Source organism: Borostomias antarcticus (assembly GCF_949987555.1).
Source record: "Borostomias antarcticus genome assembly, chromosome: 3".
Classification (NCBI taxonomy): Eukaryota; Metazoa; Chordata; class Actinopteri; order Stomiiformes; family Stomiidae; genus Borostomias; species Borostomias antarcticus.
Window position 1 is genome coordinate 14,421,095 of NC_140236.1, and position 16,674 is coordinate 14,437,768.

General features: G+C 46.6%; 1 protein-coding gene across 1 annotated transcript; it reads left to right on the forward strand.

Annotated features, from left to right (window-relative positions):
* Positions 1-4,970: 4,970 nt before the first annotated feature.
* Positions 4,971-14,082, forward strand: pacsin1a (protein kinase C and casein kinase substrate in neurons 1a; the record flags this gene model as incomplete). The annotated part of the gene is made up of 9 exons (XM_084436232.1): positions 4,971-5,030; positions 7,203-7,359; positions 7,574-7,809; positions 9,060-9,215; positions 10,524-10,699; positions 12,266-12,386; positions 12,539-12,657; positions 12,815-13,011; positions 13,973-14,082. The coding sequence occupies 9 exons, from the start codon at positions 4,971-4,973 to the stop codon at positions 14,080-14,082; spliced, it is 1,332 nt and encodes a 443-aa protein (XP_084292358.1).
* Between the last annotated feature and the right edge of the window lie 2,592 nt (positions 14,083-16,674).

Genomic DNA, 16,674 nt, shown 5'->3' on the forward strand with positions numbered 1-16,674 from the left:
TTTACTCCAAATTGCTCAGGGTTGATGAAGGTCACGTCCTGAACACATCTGTAGGTCAGTATTGAGTCATACTTATAGCGCCGCCTACAGGTCAAGCAGGAAGTCATCATAACTCCTATATACATTGTCCGATTTACTCAACATTTCTCACGCTTCATCAAGGTACCGTCCTGAACACATGTATGCATCGGTATTGAGTCACGCTTAGAGCGCCACCTACTGGTGACAGGAAGTTTCTCTCAGTACTGGACACCGAAATAGCACACCCTTTAACGGCGCAGCACCCCGAGATGCGTGGGGTGCGAGGGCCCGCTCACTGCTGCTTGCATCCCTAGTTTTTCATTGTATTTTATTTTACCTTAATTTAGCCAGGAGAGCCCATTGAGACCAAAGTCTCATTTACAATGGTGTCCTTGTTACACAGCATCATAAACAATATAAAACATTATGCAAACAATATAATCAACATAAACAATATCATATATAATCATGTCATTTCCAGAAGCGTTCAGTCGGATGCTAAGGTTCCCTCTGGTCCATCGTACCCAAGACTAGTTCACAACCAGTGATTCTCCTCCCCATTCCCCCCTCTCTCTTTCTACAACCTACCTCTCGCTGGATTGACCTACATACAGCAGCTCTGTAGGGTTAAGCCCCCCCCCCCCCCTACCCCCCCAAGCCCCCACACGGACGTCTCCTCTCCTCTGCTGGACGCAGGCCGCTCTCCAGGCCGGGGCGTGGTCCGCTGACCAGCAGAGCCCAGGAAAACAGTCACTGACCAGCGTGGAGTCTTTGGCCATATGAGCCTTTGATAGTAGATCATACTGTTGTTGTTGTTGTTGTTGGTGGTGGTGGTGGTATTGTTGTTGTTTTTGGTGGTGGTGGTGTTGGTGTTGGTATTGTTGGTGTTGTTGGTGTTGTTGATGTTGTTGTTTTTGGTGGTGGTGGTGGTGGTGGTGGTGTTGGTATTGTTGGTGTTGTTGATGTTGTTGTTTTTGGTGGTGGTATTGTCGTTTTTGGTGTTGGTGGTGTTGTTGGTGTTGTTGATGTTGTTGTTTTTGGTGGTGGTGGTGGTGTTGGGGTGGTGGTGTGTGTGGTCACAAAGCATGGTAATGAGGTTGACCTTACATTACCTTACTTTTGGACTCGACAACCCTACAATTGTGTCCTGAGTTTTGTGCCCCTCCACATCAGAAAGTGTGTCACACTTGCTGTGAGCTGTGTATATGGAAATATCCTGCAGCATACTGGAAAGGCATTATGCCAAATCCAGGATTTGAACTCAGTCCAACGATAATCCGATTATAAGTGGCCATGCTTGTGATACGTATGTACTGTACAGTACCACCAACAGGTATACCACAGTCTCCTGAAACATTGTAGGATGAATGAATGGTGAAAACGCTGGTTAAGGTGTGTGGGGTCCGTACCAGGTTCACAGACCCGGGCTGTAGAGTCACGCTGCTCTGATCACCAGGACAGATTCTGAAGGCTAGTAGGGGGCTTAACTGGACATAGGGCGGTGGGCGGGGGGGGAACCAGGATTTTTTTAAACCAATCACAGTCATCTTCTGCGGAGCGGTTGCTAGGTTGTTGATGTTTCGCCTAGTCTGGTTTGAATGTGATTGGGTGGGCAACAGATTCCGCCACTACTGATTGGGCAATAATAAACGAATGATAAGGCTCATCCGAAAAACCTACATCCGTTGAGTCAGACTATGTAATGTAACAATGGAACAAAGTGTCTCTTCTACTGCATCACTGCTTCTGAGACCCTAAGACACTGCTTCTGATACCCTAAGACACTGCTTCTGAGACCCCACCCCACCCACAGGAGCTCAGCACACAAACAAAACCTCATTCTACTGCTTTAGACAGCCCAGAGACAGCAGCAGTGGTATTCTGCTGCGATGTAGCCGAGACCAGTCGGATATCAGTATACAAACACGATGGACCTCGTCTACGCTCGTGCCTATAGCAGTAGCTCTTTGGTCCCTTCTAAATGTTTTGTAACAGCTAACTTAGGTCCTGGTCCTGTGTCTTTAGGCCAGGGAATGTCTGTTGGTCTGTGTTCTGGTGTGACAGGTGGTCCCAGGGAACGGTTAGTGGTGACAAACTGCTAGTGTTCTGGTCTGGCTGGTTCAGCCCCTGTCTGTGTCTGTGAGGATGCAGAGGCCGGCCGCATCGCAGTCACGACTCATCACACAGGGTACAAAATGTCCCCTTGGTTCAGACATGTATACGAGCGGTCCGTCGTCACTCCCAGCTCATTGTACTGTACACTGCGGCGTTGACAGTGAAGGGCGGTACACTTCCTACAGAAGCCATGTCTGTATTATATATTATAGATATACTGTATATGAGGTGCATCTCAGAAAATTTGAATATTGTGGAAAGTTCATTATTTTCCGTAATTTAGTTCAAAAAGTGAAATTTTCATATATTATAAATTCATTACACATGTAGTGAAATATTTCAAGGCTGATTACCTCCTTGCCACGCTCCACGTTGATGCAGTCATTTATGCAAAAGGAGTCTCGACCAAGTATTGAGTGTATAAATGAACATACTGTACATACTGTACAATCATAAAGATTAAAACAAAAAAGGCTTGTCATATTTCACTTTAAGTAATGGATCTAGAATGCATGAAAGTTTCACTGTTTTAATTAAATTACAGAAAACAATGGACTTGTATTCAATATTCAAATTTTCTGAGATGCACCTGTATATTTTGATAATCCCCATGGGGGAAATTTGTTTCAACAGTAGCAAATACATACAGTATGCATACATACTGTATAGGGTAATAAACCATAGGTCCTTCATTCATTCTAAATGCCTCTAGGTAGAAAACCAGAAACCAATATGTTAATGTACAGGCCCTGTTATTATTATTTTGTTGTTTTAGTTGTGGAGGTTCCATCTGCCCCTAGTTTGAAGGTGTGCGTCACTCATCGCCAGACTCCCCTCATGTTGCTGTCTCTCAGAGAATGCGGTGTACCGGGGAATGCGCTGTACCGGGCCGTCGTTAGGGAGTTCCCTGGTGCTTCCCTGATCACAGCCGAGTCAGCAGAAGGCCTGGCCGATGAAGGCTGGAGTCATCATCACTAGTGGGGAACATGTCCCAAAAGGCATTCTTCTGTCACGCTTAATCTCAGCATTCTTACAACTGTTAAGTTAAAGGTACCCAATGTAGTTTTTGAGCACTAGTATGCGCTCTAGAGCAAATTTGAGAAGGTGGTCCCCAAAAATCGCGTACTACGTCATTGCGTCAATACGCGGAGCACATAATAGTGACGTTTCACACATCTTTGTTGTTTTCAAAACATTAGCTAAATATCATTTTGCGAAGATATTACTTTGGTATTATTACTTGATATTATTAAGGTAGGAAAGACATTCAAGTGATTCAACATGTTTATTAGACAACAAGGAACCATATAATCGAGGAATTTCGAAAATAAACAAAGAACGGATTGTTTTGATTCACGTTTCATTGGGTACCTTTAAGTATGGAGGTTTAAAGGGAATTCCACTGAGGTCTGCTGAAAAGATTGTAATCGGTGATCGTGATGCACCTGGTTTCACCGTCGCTTAGGACAGAAATGAGGAGCACTGGATCACAAAGGCGATGTGAGGGAAAGGTGCACATCCACTACAGTACAGAGCTCTTGGTCCGGGGGAGGGGGGGCGGTAAAACAGTTCATTGAGACGGGAGAGGCATTAGTCACGACAGCAAATGGACTAGCTTTCAATTAGGGCTCAATGCGAGAATAGAGCCTGCCGGTCTGTGCTATTTTATTCTTAGTGGTGGAAACTTCGACCAGTCGTCAAAGCAATAGATACAAATTGTCTGGGATCTTGGAGGAAACCCAAGAGCCTCTATGTTGTGTAGGGAGGGAGGGAGGTTTACAAGGTAATTGCTAGTGTAATCACATCGTTACAGAGTGTCTACTGCATAGCTGCAGCACCACCTCCGATGTTAATGTGAGAGAATTAGAACTAGCCCCGACAGACGGATTCTGTCTTTCTCTCTCTCTCTCTCTCTCTCTCTCTCTCTCTCTCTCTCTCTCTCCCTCCCTCTCTCTCTCTCTCTCTCTCTCTCTATTACTGGTTTGCAATTAACTTGATATAATGATTATACGCTGACCTTTCCAATGAGTATCAGGATGATTTAGAACAATGTGTGTGTGTGTGTGTGTGTGTGTGTGTGTGTGTGTGTTTTTTTGTGTGTGTGTGTGTGTTTGTTTGTGTGTGTGTGTGTGTGTGTGTTTGTGTGTGTGTGTGTGTATGTGTGTGTGTTTGTGTGTGTGTGTGTGTGTGTGTGTGTGTATGTGTGTGTGCCACCCTGTCTCAGATGGAGTGTGTGAGGGTCAGAGCTCTGTGTTGTCTCTGCTCTCTTCTGTGGGACACACAGTCGTAAGGCGCCCTGTCAGGTCTCAGAGGGCAGGGTGCTGTAGGTCTCAGAGGGCAGGGTGCTGTAGGTCTCAGAGGGCAGGGTGCTGTAGGTCTCAGAGGGCAGGGTGCTGTAGGTCTCAGAGGGCAGGGTGCTGTAGGTCTCAGAGGGCAGGGTGCTGTAGGTCTCAGAGGTCTCAGAGGGCACGGTGCTGTAGGTGGGAGAGGGAACTATTCTTACCTCATTATTAGAGCCGTCTCGATGTACAGCTCGCTTGTAACTGAGAGCTTTGAATGGTCAGAGAAAACACATTTGTCTATGAGCACCAATGACAGTTCATGCTATGGATGTTCAGGCATAACATCCACACTTACACCAATCACATCTTGTCCTGCACTGCATTTTGGCAATGTGTTTTCCATCCATCCTAAATCATTCTCTTCCCTTTCTCTCCTCCCTCTCTCCCTCCCTCCCTCCCTCTTTCTCTTTCCTTCTGTGTTTCAGTGCATGAAGAGCCCAGCGTCGCTGCGGACACGTTTAGCCTTTAGCGTGCTTTGCCACATCAAGGAAAATGTCTGTCTCCTACGATGAAACCGCCACCGGAGACGAGGCCATGGACAGCTTCTGGGAGGTACAGAAACGGTCCCGCTCCTTGGGATCACGGCCTTACACACACACACACACACACACACACACACACACACACACACACACACACACACACACATATAGTCCAAGAGCCTAATTTCATGTGTAATGTCACGATAGGTCAATTCACAACACATTTCCTGTTTCGTGCGTGAGGAGGCACGTGGTTGGTTTGCCGAGGTGCTGATGGCGCTGCTGAAGGACCTCTCACCAATTAGTGTTAATGAATTCTAGCAGCACAGAGTGTTCTTTGTGTGTAGGTAAGAGCTGAGAGACAGAGGCTCTCAGTCAGCAGGGCCTCTGAGGGGACCATTGAGCCCTGCCACCTGTCTGTGACCTCCGAATGGACAAGACCGCTCTGCTGATACAGGCTACCATCTGACTACATCTCTAGTTAACATGTTTTTTTGAATGATTTTTCACGGTGCCCACCCACATCCATTGTATGACCAAAATGGTGGTAGAGCAATTATCAGACTTTCTCAAAAGTGCTATGTCAACGTTTTGATCTGAACCATTGTATGTGATCATAAGTAACCTTAAAACAGGGCTAAACATGCATTTTCCCTTTACTACTCCTTTAACTGTTTTAACAGCACAGACAACGGAAAAATACTTTCACAGAAAATATGCATTTCGCTCTATTAAATTCGGATAGCCTGAAGGAAATTGTAACAAGTAGGGCATCATACATCACTATGGTCTGCCGACAACGCTGTCACACAAACCGAAGAGCCCAGGTGTGTTTGTGTTTTGGATGGAAAACCAATCCACCTGTGTCCTGCTGCCAGTGCAATCGGCTGGTCTGTAGCCAACCCCCCCCGCCCCCTTCCACCCACCCGGTGGGCGCACACACACACACACACACTCACACACACACACACACACACAAATACACCTGCTCTATGGCCTCATCCTACCCCTCATAAAACCCTGTTATACAATCCACACGCCCACACTGCACACCTGCCTCTTAGATTCTCAAGCCAAATTCTCAGCCTTCATTCATTCACATCTGTCTCTCAATAGCTTCCCTCCGCCCCTCATACACCTGCTTCTCCACCTCATCCTACGCTCTCTCTTAACATGAACAACCCTCCTGTCTTACCTTCAGTGCGATAGTATTTAAAGGTAGGGTGGGCGATTTTGGAGAGACCAGGAAGCAATTAAGCTAGATTTAGAAAATGCAACTGAAAAAAAAATCCCCGCTCCCTCCTTTCATGCCTTCCTCCAAACCCACTCCTCCAAACCGAAAACAAATGACATTCGCTAGGCAGGCAGGTAGATAGGCTGATTGCCAAGCAATTATTTCAACCAGGCACGGTGAAATGATTGGACAGGTTTATTACAGCCCAGTGACTTCTACAGATTGTTTTTTTTTATTATTATTATTTTTATATCAGAGCATTTTATTTATCGATTGCTGTCGGGATGTAAAGAGAATATCAAAAACGATATAACTTGCCTAGCCAACCTTTAAGTGTGTTTTAACTGTGACTATTGAATGTGTGTGGACTGTCTGTGAGACATGTTTGGACCGAGCCTGGTGACTGTGTGGACCACGTCTGTGTGTGTGAGCGTGGGTGTATTCCTGCATCCCACTAGTCCTGTCAGCATCCTATCCCTGAGAATCTGTCCACTTGCATTAGAGCAGAGAAGAGGATTAATAGTAGTCACAGTGCAGGCACACACACACACACACATACACATGCACGCGCGCGCACACACACACACACACACACATACAAACCATGGCCATTGCATAACTACACATGCACAAGCACGAGCCATCCTCCCCATCCCCCTCTCCTTGTCATGCACCATGCTCACACAGCTCCAGGCACGGAGGAGAAGGGGGAGGAGCCTCTGCACTCAGCACAGCTTTTTTAAGGTGGTCTCTCTTAAGGTGGAAGGGTACTGATAAAACACGTTTTAATTTGTATATTTTGCCTGTTTCATTTCAGCTTATAAAGTTAACTATGCTGTTGATTAGTGATGGATAGATTTTGGAGAGATGTAGATAGGAACAAGAGAAAAGAAAAATAATGGTATGGTTGGGGACTGACTTCATCCCGAAAGTAAATTCACGGCGAAGTTTGCAGTTGTTTGAGGCGACCCGGACCCCTGGATTGAGCCTGTCTGTGCTGTCCCTCAGGTAGGGAACTACAAGCGGGCCGTCAAGAGGGTCGACGACGGTCACCGGCTCTGCAACGACCTCATGGGTTGTCTGCAGGAACGCGCCAAGATAGAGAAGGCTTACGGTGACCAGCTGACCGCCTGGTCCAAGCGGTGGAGACAGCTCATTGAGAAAGGTTAGCGTTCGGGAAGCCAATCAGATACAGATACAGGCCGTATCTTTAGGTCGACCTTTGATGTTTTCATCGCAGATTTGGACAGAATTTTATTACCTGGCGTTGTTTACTCCAGGTGTGAGTTTCCTTTCATGAAGATTCAGTCATGACATCAGTCCCTCCCATGCTTTTGATTCTGAATGACCCCCTGCTGTGTTGTGACCTTTGACCCCAGGGCCTCAGTACGGCTCAGTGGAGCGGGCTTGGCTGGCCGTGATGACGGAGGCTGAGAAGGTGAGTGAGCTCCACCAGGAGGTGAAGAACGGCCTGATGAACGAGGACCTGGAGAAGGTGAAGAACTGGCAGAAAGAGGCCTACCACAAGCAGATGATCGGGGGCTTCAAGGAGGCCAAAGAGGCTGATGAAGGCTTCAAGAAGGCCCAGAAACCTTGGGCCAAGAAGCTCAAAGAGGTGAGGGTCCAGGCATCAGGGAACGGGATTGGTTTTGATCTCCACATACTGTAGCAACATGGTATGTCTTTGAGACATTCAGCTGCCCTGAGACAGTTGCAGGTTGGATTGCAATAGATTTCATAGAAGATAGGTGACGATCTATGGAAAAATGCATATTTGTAAGTGAGGTGACGTTCTTGGCTGTCTCTGAGACAACTGCCCTTAAGTGCCCTCCATGGGCTGGGCCCTGTTGGAACGAGGGGTGTCACGTGATATCTGTGTGTGATATTTAAAATGAAAATACTCATATCATGTATATAATCCAGCCATGGTATAGCATATATAACAATGATGATGTTTTAAATTGAAATAGTAAATAATTTTTTTTTTTTTATTCAATTCATTGTAATCAATTGTTTTCACAGTTTTTTAAGTGAAAACAAACATTGGAGCATTACAATCTTTGTAATGCTTGCTATTAGGGGTGTAACGATACACTAATCTCACGATACGATACGATACACGATATTGGGTTGACGATAACAGTACAATATGATACACTAAGGGCAGGTGTGAAGCGTTGCAGTAGTGCTGCTGTTCACACCAATAGTGCATTTCTCCACATTTGTACTCCAATACACTTTGTGAATTTAGAGCTTAACTGTTGTAATATCATGGATAGAGACAAAAGATGTGTTTGTTACCAGCGTTGTGTAGCCAGTGTTCACTGAAATACAATAAACATATCACGATATTGTTTTCACCTTGACGATACGTATTGTGACGTTTCTGTATGGCGATATATTGTGGCACTATATATTGTTACACCCCTACTTGCTATATTTATCACAGTAATATCGTTATCGGGATATTTTTTGCCATGATGATCTTCTTGTGAAAATGTGATATTGTGACAGCCCTAGTTGGAACCAGGCCTTATTGAGTTTACACAGGCCATCGTTACACCACTGGACCCAACGAGTGTGAAATGAGATGCTAGTCCACCTGAATGTATCATCCCAACATAACATAAAACAACAACTGACAGTTGTTGTTGGTTCTACTCTAGTAGTACAGCCTGACTGTCAACTGGCTTGCCTCATCAGGCGACATCAGGAACTCCTGGCCCTGGTAACCCGCCTTGCAGAGACAGATGAACTAGCTCGGAGCTGGCTTCCCTTATCATAGCTACTGCTGAGAGATTGCGTGTCCCTGGCCCGTGCTGACGGAGGGCTTGTTTTGGGGGGGTGTGTGCGCGTGATCCGCAGATGGAGACGGCTAAGAAGACGTATCACATGGCGTGCAAGGAGGAAAAGCTCGCCGCCACCCGAGAGGCCAATGGGAAGACAGAGGCCTCTGTCACGGCAGACCAACAGAAGAAGCTCCATGAGAAAGTGGATAAGTGCAAAAACGATACCCAGAAGGTGTGTGTGTGTGTGTGTGTGTGTGTGTGTGTGTGTGTGTGTGTGTGTGTGTGTGTGAGAGAGAGAGAGAGAGAGAGAGAGAGAGAGAGAGAGAGAGAGAGAGAGAGAATCAGTCTACTAAGCTAAGTAGGTGGCATCCATGTTGGTACTGTTCTACTACAGGATGGATAAATGGATGGATGGAGGGAGAGAGGGAGAGAGGGAGGGAGGGAGGGAGGGAGGGAGGGAGGGAGGGAGGGAGGGAGGGAGGGAGGGAGGGAGGGAGGGAGGGAGAGAGGGAGGGAGGGAGGGAGGGATGGAGGGATGGATGGATGGATGGATGGATGGATGGATGGATGGATGGATGGATGGATGGATGGATGGATGGATGGATGGATGGATGGATATATATCCATCCATGCTGGTACTCCTACAGGATATGTGTGCCGTTGCAGTACACCAAGTATCATGTGCATAGTGTCTGTTTTTCTGTTCATGGCTTGAGTGATATGAAGTGGTATTGAATCAGCGCAGGCCTATCTGAGATGACCTGGGGTGGCAGATTACCACCGGGCACCACTCATAATCTCCAGCTCTATTCATGGAGGTCGGGTAACGAGAAGGGCAGATTAGTCTGGGCCAGGAAGGGTAAGGTGCTTAGTCACACACACACACACACACACACACACACACACATGCACACAAAATGGACACACAAATACAACCTGCTCTTTCTGCATCCTGGTCTCTCTATCTCTGTGACTGATTTGAGTCCAAATGATTTGAATCATCCAAATGATTTGAATCATCCAAATGATTTGAATCATCCAAATGATTTGAATCATCCAAATGATTTGAATATGAACAACCCAGTCATCTTGTTTATATAGATACAGTTGTAGATTAAAACCAGTATCTGCCAGCGTTCACATCGTGTGACTGAACTGACTGTGACACTTCGCTGTAGCCTGACACTGAATGGCCATTTCATTTCACTTCATTACTCAGTCTCGTTTTCCGAGATGTGCGTTGCCGAAGGAGTCCTCTGCGATCAGTTCATCCCCTAATCAATCACGTTGCGCAGTTTAATTCTGTCATCTCTTTCAAAGGATGCTGATTGGCCTGATTGGACTTCCAACTGAGACATCACTCTGGATGAGACCCTGAGTCACATTTGGGTGGGGGGTGCGATTCAGCGGCGGAAGCCAGGCCTTTAGCTACAGGGTTGGCTGTATATGGCAGCAGACTATCTCAGTGTGCAGGGCTTCTGGGTAACGCAGCGCGGCCTGCTGACCGGCGCCGCCCCGCTGTGCTCCTGTCTCCCGGCAGGCCAAGGAGAAGTACGAGAAGTCTCTGGACGAGCTGAGCAAGTGCACCCCGGCGTACATGGAGAGCATGGAGCTGGTGTTCGACCAGTGCCAGCAGCACGAGGTCAAGAGGCTGACCTTCCTCAAGGAGGTGCTGCTGGACATCAAGCGCCACCTCAACCTCACAGAGAACCAAAGGTCAGTGAGCCTTGTCGGCGCCCCTCTCGGAGAGTTGGCGTCGGAGGGGTCAGGTGAACCCTCTTCATCTCCCACTGTTGACCCACACACACACAGGACTCACCTCGGTCATCCTGTTCACATCCTGTCAGCCCAGTTCACTGTCTGCTTTCTTGCTGTGTTAACCCACCCCCCCCTCTCTCTCTCTCTCTCTCTCTCTCTCTCTCTTCCTCTCTAATCTCTTACCTCGTTCACCCCCTCCCATCGTTGCTGTTGGCCGGAAACCTAGTATCTCCATTTAGTTTTAGTTTTTTACATCAATAGAAAGCTGGGACTGCCCTCTGAACACCTCCCAGCCCTGGGACCAATTCAATGTATTCTAAACAAATCATCATAGGTCATTTTATGTTAAGAATCATAGAAATTGGAATGTTCTTTTCAACATTTTGAAAACTTGCCATTTTGGATATAGCCTACAAGGTCTCCGCCCAATAGTAACGCCATGTTCTATAACTTCATATCTCATCCACTCCACCCCCTCTCATCCCGCCCCCAACCTGAAATCTACTTTACATGGAATATGTTCATTATAGCCAAACACTCCTAGCTTCCATAGTTCTTTTACTTATGAGCTACTGTTAGTCTGTGGACCATTTAAAGTAACACTCGGATATGATTCACTCTGAATGTCTTTGACACTTGGGTGGCAGTTATTACAGTACATTTCATTAGAAATGAATTTATTCCAACACATTTCTAAACCAAACATTTACGTATTAACCTCCCTCTTTCAGAGTCTCCAATTAGCCGATGATGCAGCTCATAACATTTCTCCCAAATTGGATTTTATCAGAGAGGGAACGCTTGTCATGTTCTTGGCTGTGAATCAGAAGAAGCACGTGATTCGGTTCCAGCCTGGTTCCATGGAGATGGGGCACAGTGTTCATTCAAGCTGTTCCTCCCGGGAGGTTGTTCGTTGAGGTGTTTGCTCAGTGCGAGCGGTTATATAGTAGGATTCTCTGCGGTGTGTGTGGGGGGGGGGGGGGTCAGTGTGGCTGTGTAGGTGTGTGTAGTGTGGAGGTGGTACACTGGCCTTGTTCACCACAGAGCAGCTAAGTCATAAATCACCTCTTGACAGGTGAGCCAGCCTCAAGTATCCCACGCCTCAGCTCCCCTGCCTACCGCACTCCTGAAGCAAATACAACCAGCCACAGATGGCGTAGAGGCGTAGGAGAATCCCTTTTAACACTGTGTATACAGTGCACTGAATGTTTCTCAATTCATAGAATATCATCACACCCTTCATCTGCAGAGGGAGGTTTTTGCCGCCACCTTCTGGTGAAATGCTACCCAATCTGCCTTGTGTGACATTTGAATGAGTTATCGCGGTCACCATTTCACATCAGTAATCACGCAGCGAATAGTTTCCACAAAGTTCATAGAGCTTGAGCTTCATTAAAAGACACCTGATGCTAGCAGCACCATGTGGCGCTGTCTGTGTGTCCATGTGTAGTCCCCCCCCCCCCCCCCCCATGCCCACAGCGGTCTCTGTCCCAGTCACACTGCCCTGTCTACTCCGGTCCTCAGCTACGCCACGGTGTACAGAGAGCTGGAACGTACCGTCCTGGCTTCCAACACACAGGAGGACCTCAAGTGGTTCAGCAACAACCACGGCCCCGGCATGCTCATGAACTGGCCCCAGTTTGAGGTACCGCCACCCCCCCCACACACCCAACCTTCACCAACACATATCCCCTGAGCACAATACCTCAGGGATTAAGGAACTAACATCTCTCCTCGTGAGGTAATCTCACCTCTTCCCCCGTAAAGATACGACGTGTTTTCATCTTTAACAATCAGGAGTACAACCCGGACCAGCCCAGCGCCGTGACTAAGAGGGAGGTGAAGGTGAAGAAGCCGGATGGAGCTCCGCCCACCCCCAGCACCGACCATGTGGCTCCGCCCGGCGACCGCGGCAGGTGAGAGGACACGCCCCTCGCTGGCTCCGCTCACACATGCACCTCGGACGTGGTCGGTTGGGAGACAGACGTACACAGCTTTGACGCTATTTTGTTACTCTGCTAAAAAAGTCGATTTGTAACCCCATCTGCCCCTGTGGCTTCCCTGCACCTACAGTGTGAGCAGCTATGAGAAGAACCAGGCCTACTCCACTGAGTGGTCGGACGACGAGCAGCCCGCCGCCTACTCCAGCAACGAGAACGGCGGGGGGAACTCATTCGAGGATGACTCCAGCACCGGGAAGGGAGGGGTCCGCATGCGAGCGCTCTACGACTATGACGGACAGGAGCAAGATGAACTCACCTTCAAAGCAGGTACAGTGAGCTTCCACGCTGGCCTCTCTTTCAATTCGGGGTGCTCCTTATGTTGTTCCGCCACTGAACTGATATTAGCAGAAGTGGAAGTAACAGATCGATCGTTGATGTCAGCGCTAGCGTGGCGAGCAGCAGGGAAGGGAGAAATCTGCATAGGAGATCTGTTCTATGAGGGTTGGGAACGATGAGGTCATAATGACGGGGTGGGCCACGGCAGGCCTGGGTACAGGAAGTATCTCACTCCCCGGTTTCTATTCTGAAGGCCCTCAATTCAGCATGGGAGAGAGCAGTGGTTAGTCTATAATAGCCACGTTCTACTTCAATAGCCACATTTAAAGAGTCTGCGCAACAGGAGGCTCAACCCTGTCGGACCCAACTGCGGGGTGGACAAAAAAGGCTGCTAGTACACAGAGGAGTCGACTCACGAGACAGTCTCTAAATGCTGCACTCAACTAGAGACTGAGGACGTTCGTCCAGGTTTGAGTCAGTCTCTAAACACTGCGCTCAACTAGAGACTGGGGACATTCGTCCAGATTTCATTGCTGAAAAGTGGGTGGAAACAATTTTGGAAAAAAAGCATTGCAGAAAGTCTTTAGGGCAATCTTTCCTAAAGGGAAATGTTTTGATTTCAATGTTTTGATTTTCAGCTCCAGTTTGTGGTAAGGCAGTTTCTTCACCCTATTGGAGATGAAGGCACTTATGAGCTACTGTTAGTCTGTGGACCGCTTAAAGTGACACTCGGATGGGATTCACTCTGAATGTCTTTGACACGCAGGTGGCAGTTATTACGTCATTAGAAATGGAAATTGGAGTATGCAGTGTATCTGATTGGTAGCGTCCGTTTTTGGAGCTGTTCTAGCAACGATTTTCAATGGAGATGTCCCCAGACTTTCGAAGGCAGAGATCTCCAAAGCCTGGCATGGTGAGACTAATGTAGGAGATGCGTTGTTCTTCTCTACAGGTGATGAGCTGACCAAGACCGAGGACGAAGATGACCAAGGCTGGTGTAGAGGTCGCCTAGACAACGGGCAGGAGGGACTGTACCCGGCCAATTACGTGGAGCCTATCTAGTCGCCCCGTCGAAGGAGGACATGCCATTGGAGGCAGCTCGAACTGTCCTGTCCAATCGCACAGCACATAGCCAGAGACTTAAGAGCAACACATCCCTCACCCAACATGCACCAAGCAGTCTTGCCTAAATAAGACCTTAGTAACGTAAAAAGACAATGTATCAGTATATATTTATTCAGTGTTTGGGGTGGGTGGACTTAACCAATTAGACAGAAGCAGCAATTACTTCAGTATGCACACACTCCAGCATAGCAACACGACAATGCAGGGACACATTTTGCTGATCTGTGTAGCTGTGTTCAGTACGATTCAGCTGATATAACGATTTTGCAGTATGTTCACCTATAGCGGGAATATAATGTAACCAATTATACCCCCCCCCCCAACCTGCATATATGATAACACCTTTGTGTAGCATTTTCAATGCTAAGTGTGTTCAGTCCTCATTACATTGGGAATGCTGTGTACTGTAGTGTTTAAAGTACCACAAAATGTATTCTATATTTTTTCTTTTTTTGTGATTTTGGTCCGCGCCCCTCTCCCAGTGTGTACAGTGCTATGTGTTTTCTCTGTTGTTGTTTTTTTCCTCTGAGTTGGCTTGCATAGCAGCATGCGCTACGCGAGAGGCTTTCCCTGGATCTCCCGGCCGTGTTCAGGCCAAACGACGCTACACATCACATGAGTACCAGTGCAGAGGACAGAGCCAAGTTTTTACCTCTGAACACACAGTACTGGAATAATCACAGCGAGTCTGTGTGTCCTCGTAGCAGAAAGTGGAGTTGGGTGAAAAGATGAAATATTTTTCTTTCCCATGACCACCTGGTTGATCCCCACGTCATTGTCCATTGAAAGGCTGCATACATATCTACTGTGGCTGTGATGGCAGAGCTTCTGCATTTTAGGGTCGGTGGGGTTGGCGTTATTCTCAGCTGGCTATGATTTGATCAGCAAGTGCTGACGAGAAATATTAGAAATATATGTTAAGCGATGTATCCAGGCAGGTGTGAGGTGATTCTAGTCATTCCCAGTGAGGGCTGGATAGGAGATGGTTTGTGACCCGTGTTCAGTTTGAGCGGGAGGGGCCAGTGGAGCTATGTTGATGTTACTGTGCTGCAGTTGCTTGTCTCACGTTTGGAGCCTCTCCAACAGGACATGAATGTACTAGTCTAGTGTGGGGTCCTAGAAAAGGACATGTCCTCCACTAGACGTGTTGTTTTCCCCGTCTGTGTGAGAGCCCTACCTAGCTAACCGCAGTCATGTGACCATGTTCCCCTGCTGAGCCAAAGAAAGACCCCAACACCGTCAACTCAACATGCAATAACCCTCGATAGGTCAAAACCCTGTAGGAAGAGCTTCACAGAAGATCAGCCAATGAATTTGCTGCCATATACACCCAAATTATCCATCTTAAAATGTTTTTTACTCCATCATTAACCTTACCTAAATCAGTAGGTAAGATTAATGTCTTACCTGAATCAGATCTGATCCCTGCTTTGAATCCACTCACAGAAAAACCCAAATATCCCTGCTGAGAAGTGAGGGTTATCAGACGTTGCCCAGTGCAGATATTGCTGCCAAAGGCATCTGGACATCTGGACGGCCCGTACCGTGGAGTGGTCAGGGACTAAGGTCTCCTGAAGGTCCATGTTAGAACGGCACGATGTGTTTTACAGATGTATTCAGAGGAGATTTCACCAGGTTTCAGTCCAGCAGTAGAGAGAACACATCACCAGCTCAGTTCTGTCTTAGTGTAAGCTGTCCAGCCTAGCAAAAATAATTCATCACTGAAATATCCCATTTATCCATCGCATACACACACACAGACTTACACACACACACACACACACACAGACACACAGACTCACAGACATTTGCAGTAGATATTTTGCAAGCAAACATCTTTATCATCCAGTGTGTATGAGTTGTGTAAATGTAAAGAAGAAAAAAAAGAAAAAAAATTGCAAGCAATCGAATACTAAGACAAAATGTAGTGTCATACATGTAAATGTGTTACAACAAAATAACAATGGAAAAACATAATAAATACTGTAGGTACCATATCGTATGAATTTCATTGCAATGGAATTGTTAATGTATCATATAAGGGCGTGAAGTTATCCCACGCTGTGAGATTTGTATATGATGATGTAATTTAAAGATTATATTCTATTGTAACTGTACAACTGTGTTGAGTTGAAAATGAAACCTAACTACTTTAAGGCAGTAAAAGGTGTATTATGTAAATGCTTTTTTATGTTGGTTTTCTCTTCCTTATGCACACAAGGGGTTTTAACAGCTCATGTTGTGACAACCTTCTATTAGCGGTCTAGAAGATGTATGTTCATAGTTAGTGATGTAATTTGATCTCCTAACTGGTGTAGTGCCTGTTCATCTTAATGTAACAAAAGGTTCATTTAAATATGCATAAAGATGATTATGATAATAATGATGATAGTGACGAAAAACCTGGATCAAATTTGTTGTGATGGTGTCAATATTGCAATATTGGTTTGAAAGGGGAAAACAAGTTTGTTGAAAAAAACAAAAAATGTCTGGTGTCCTTGTGTGCTTTTTTATGGAGTTTGACTGTGT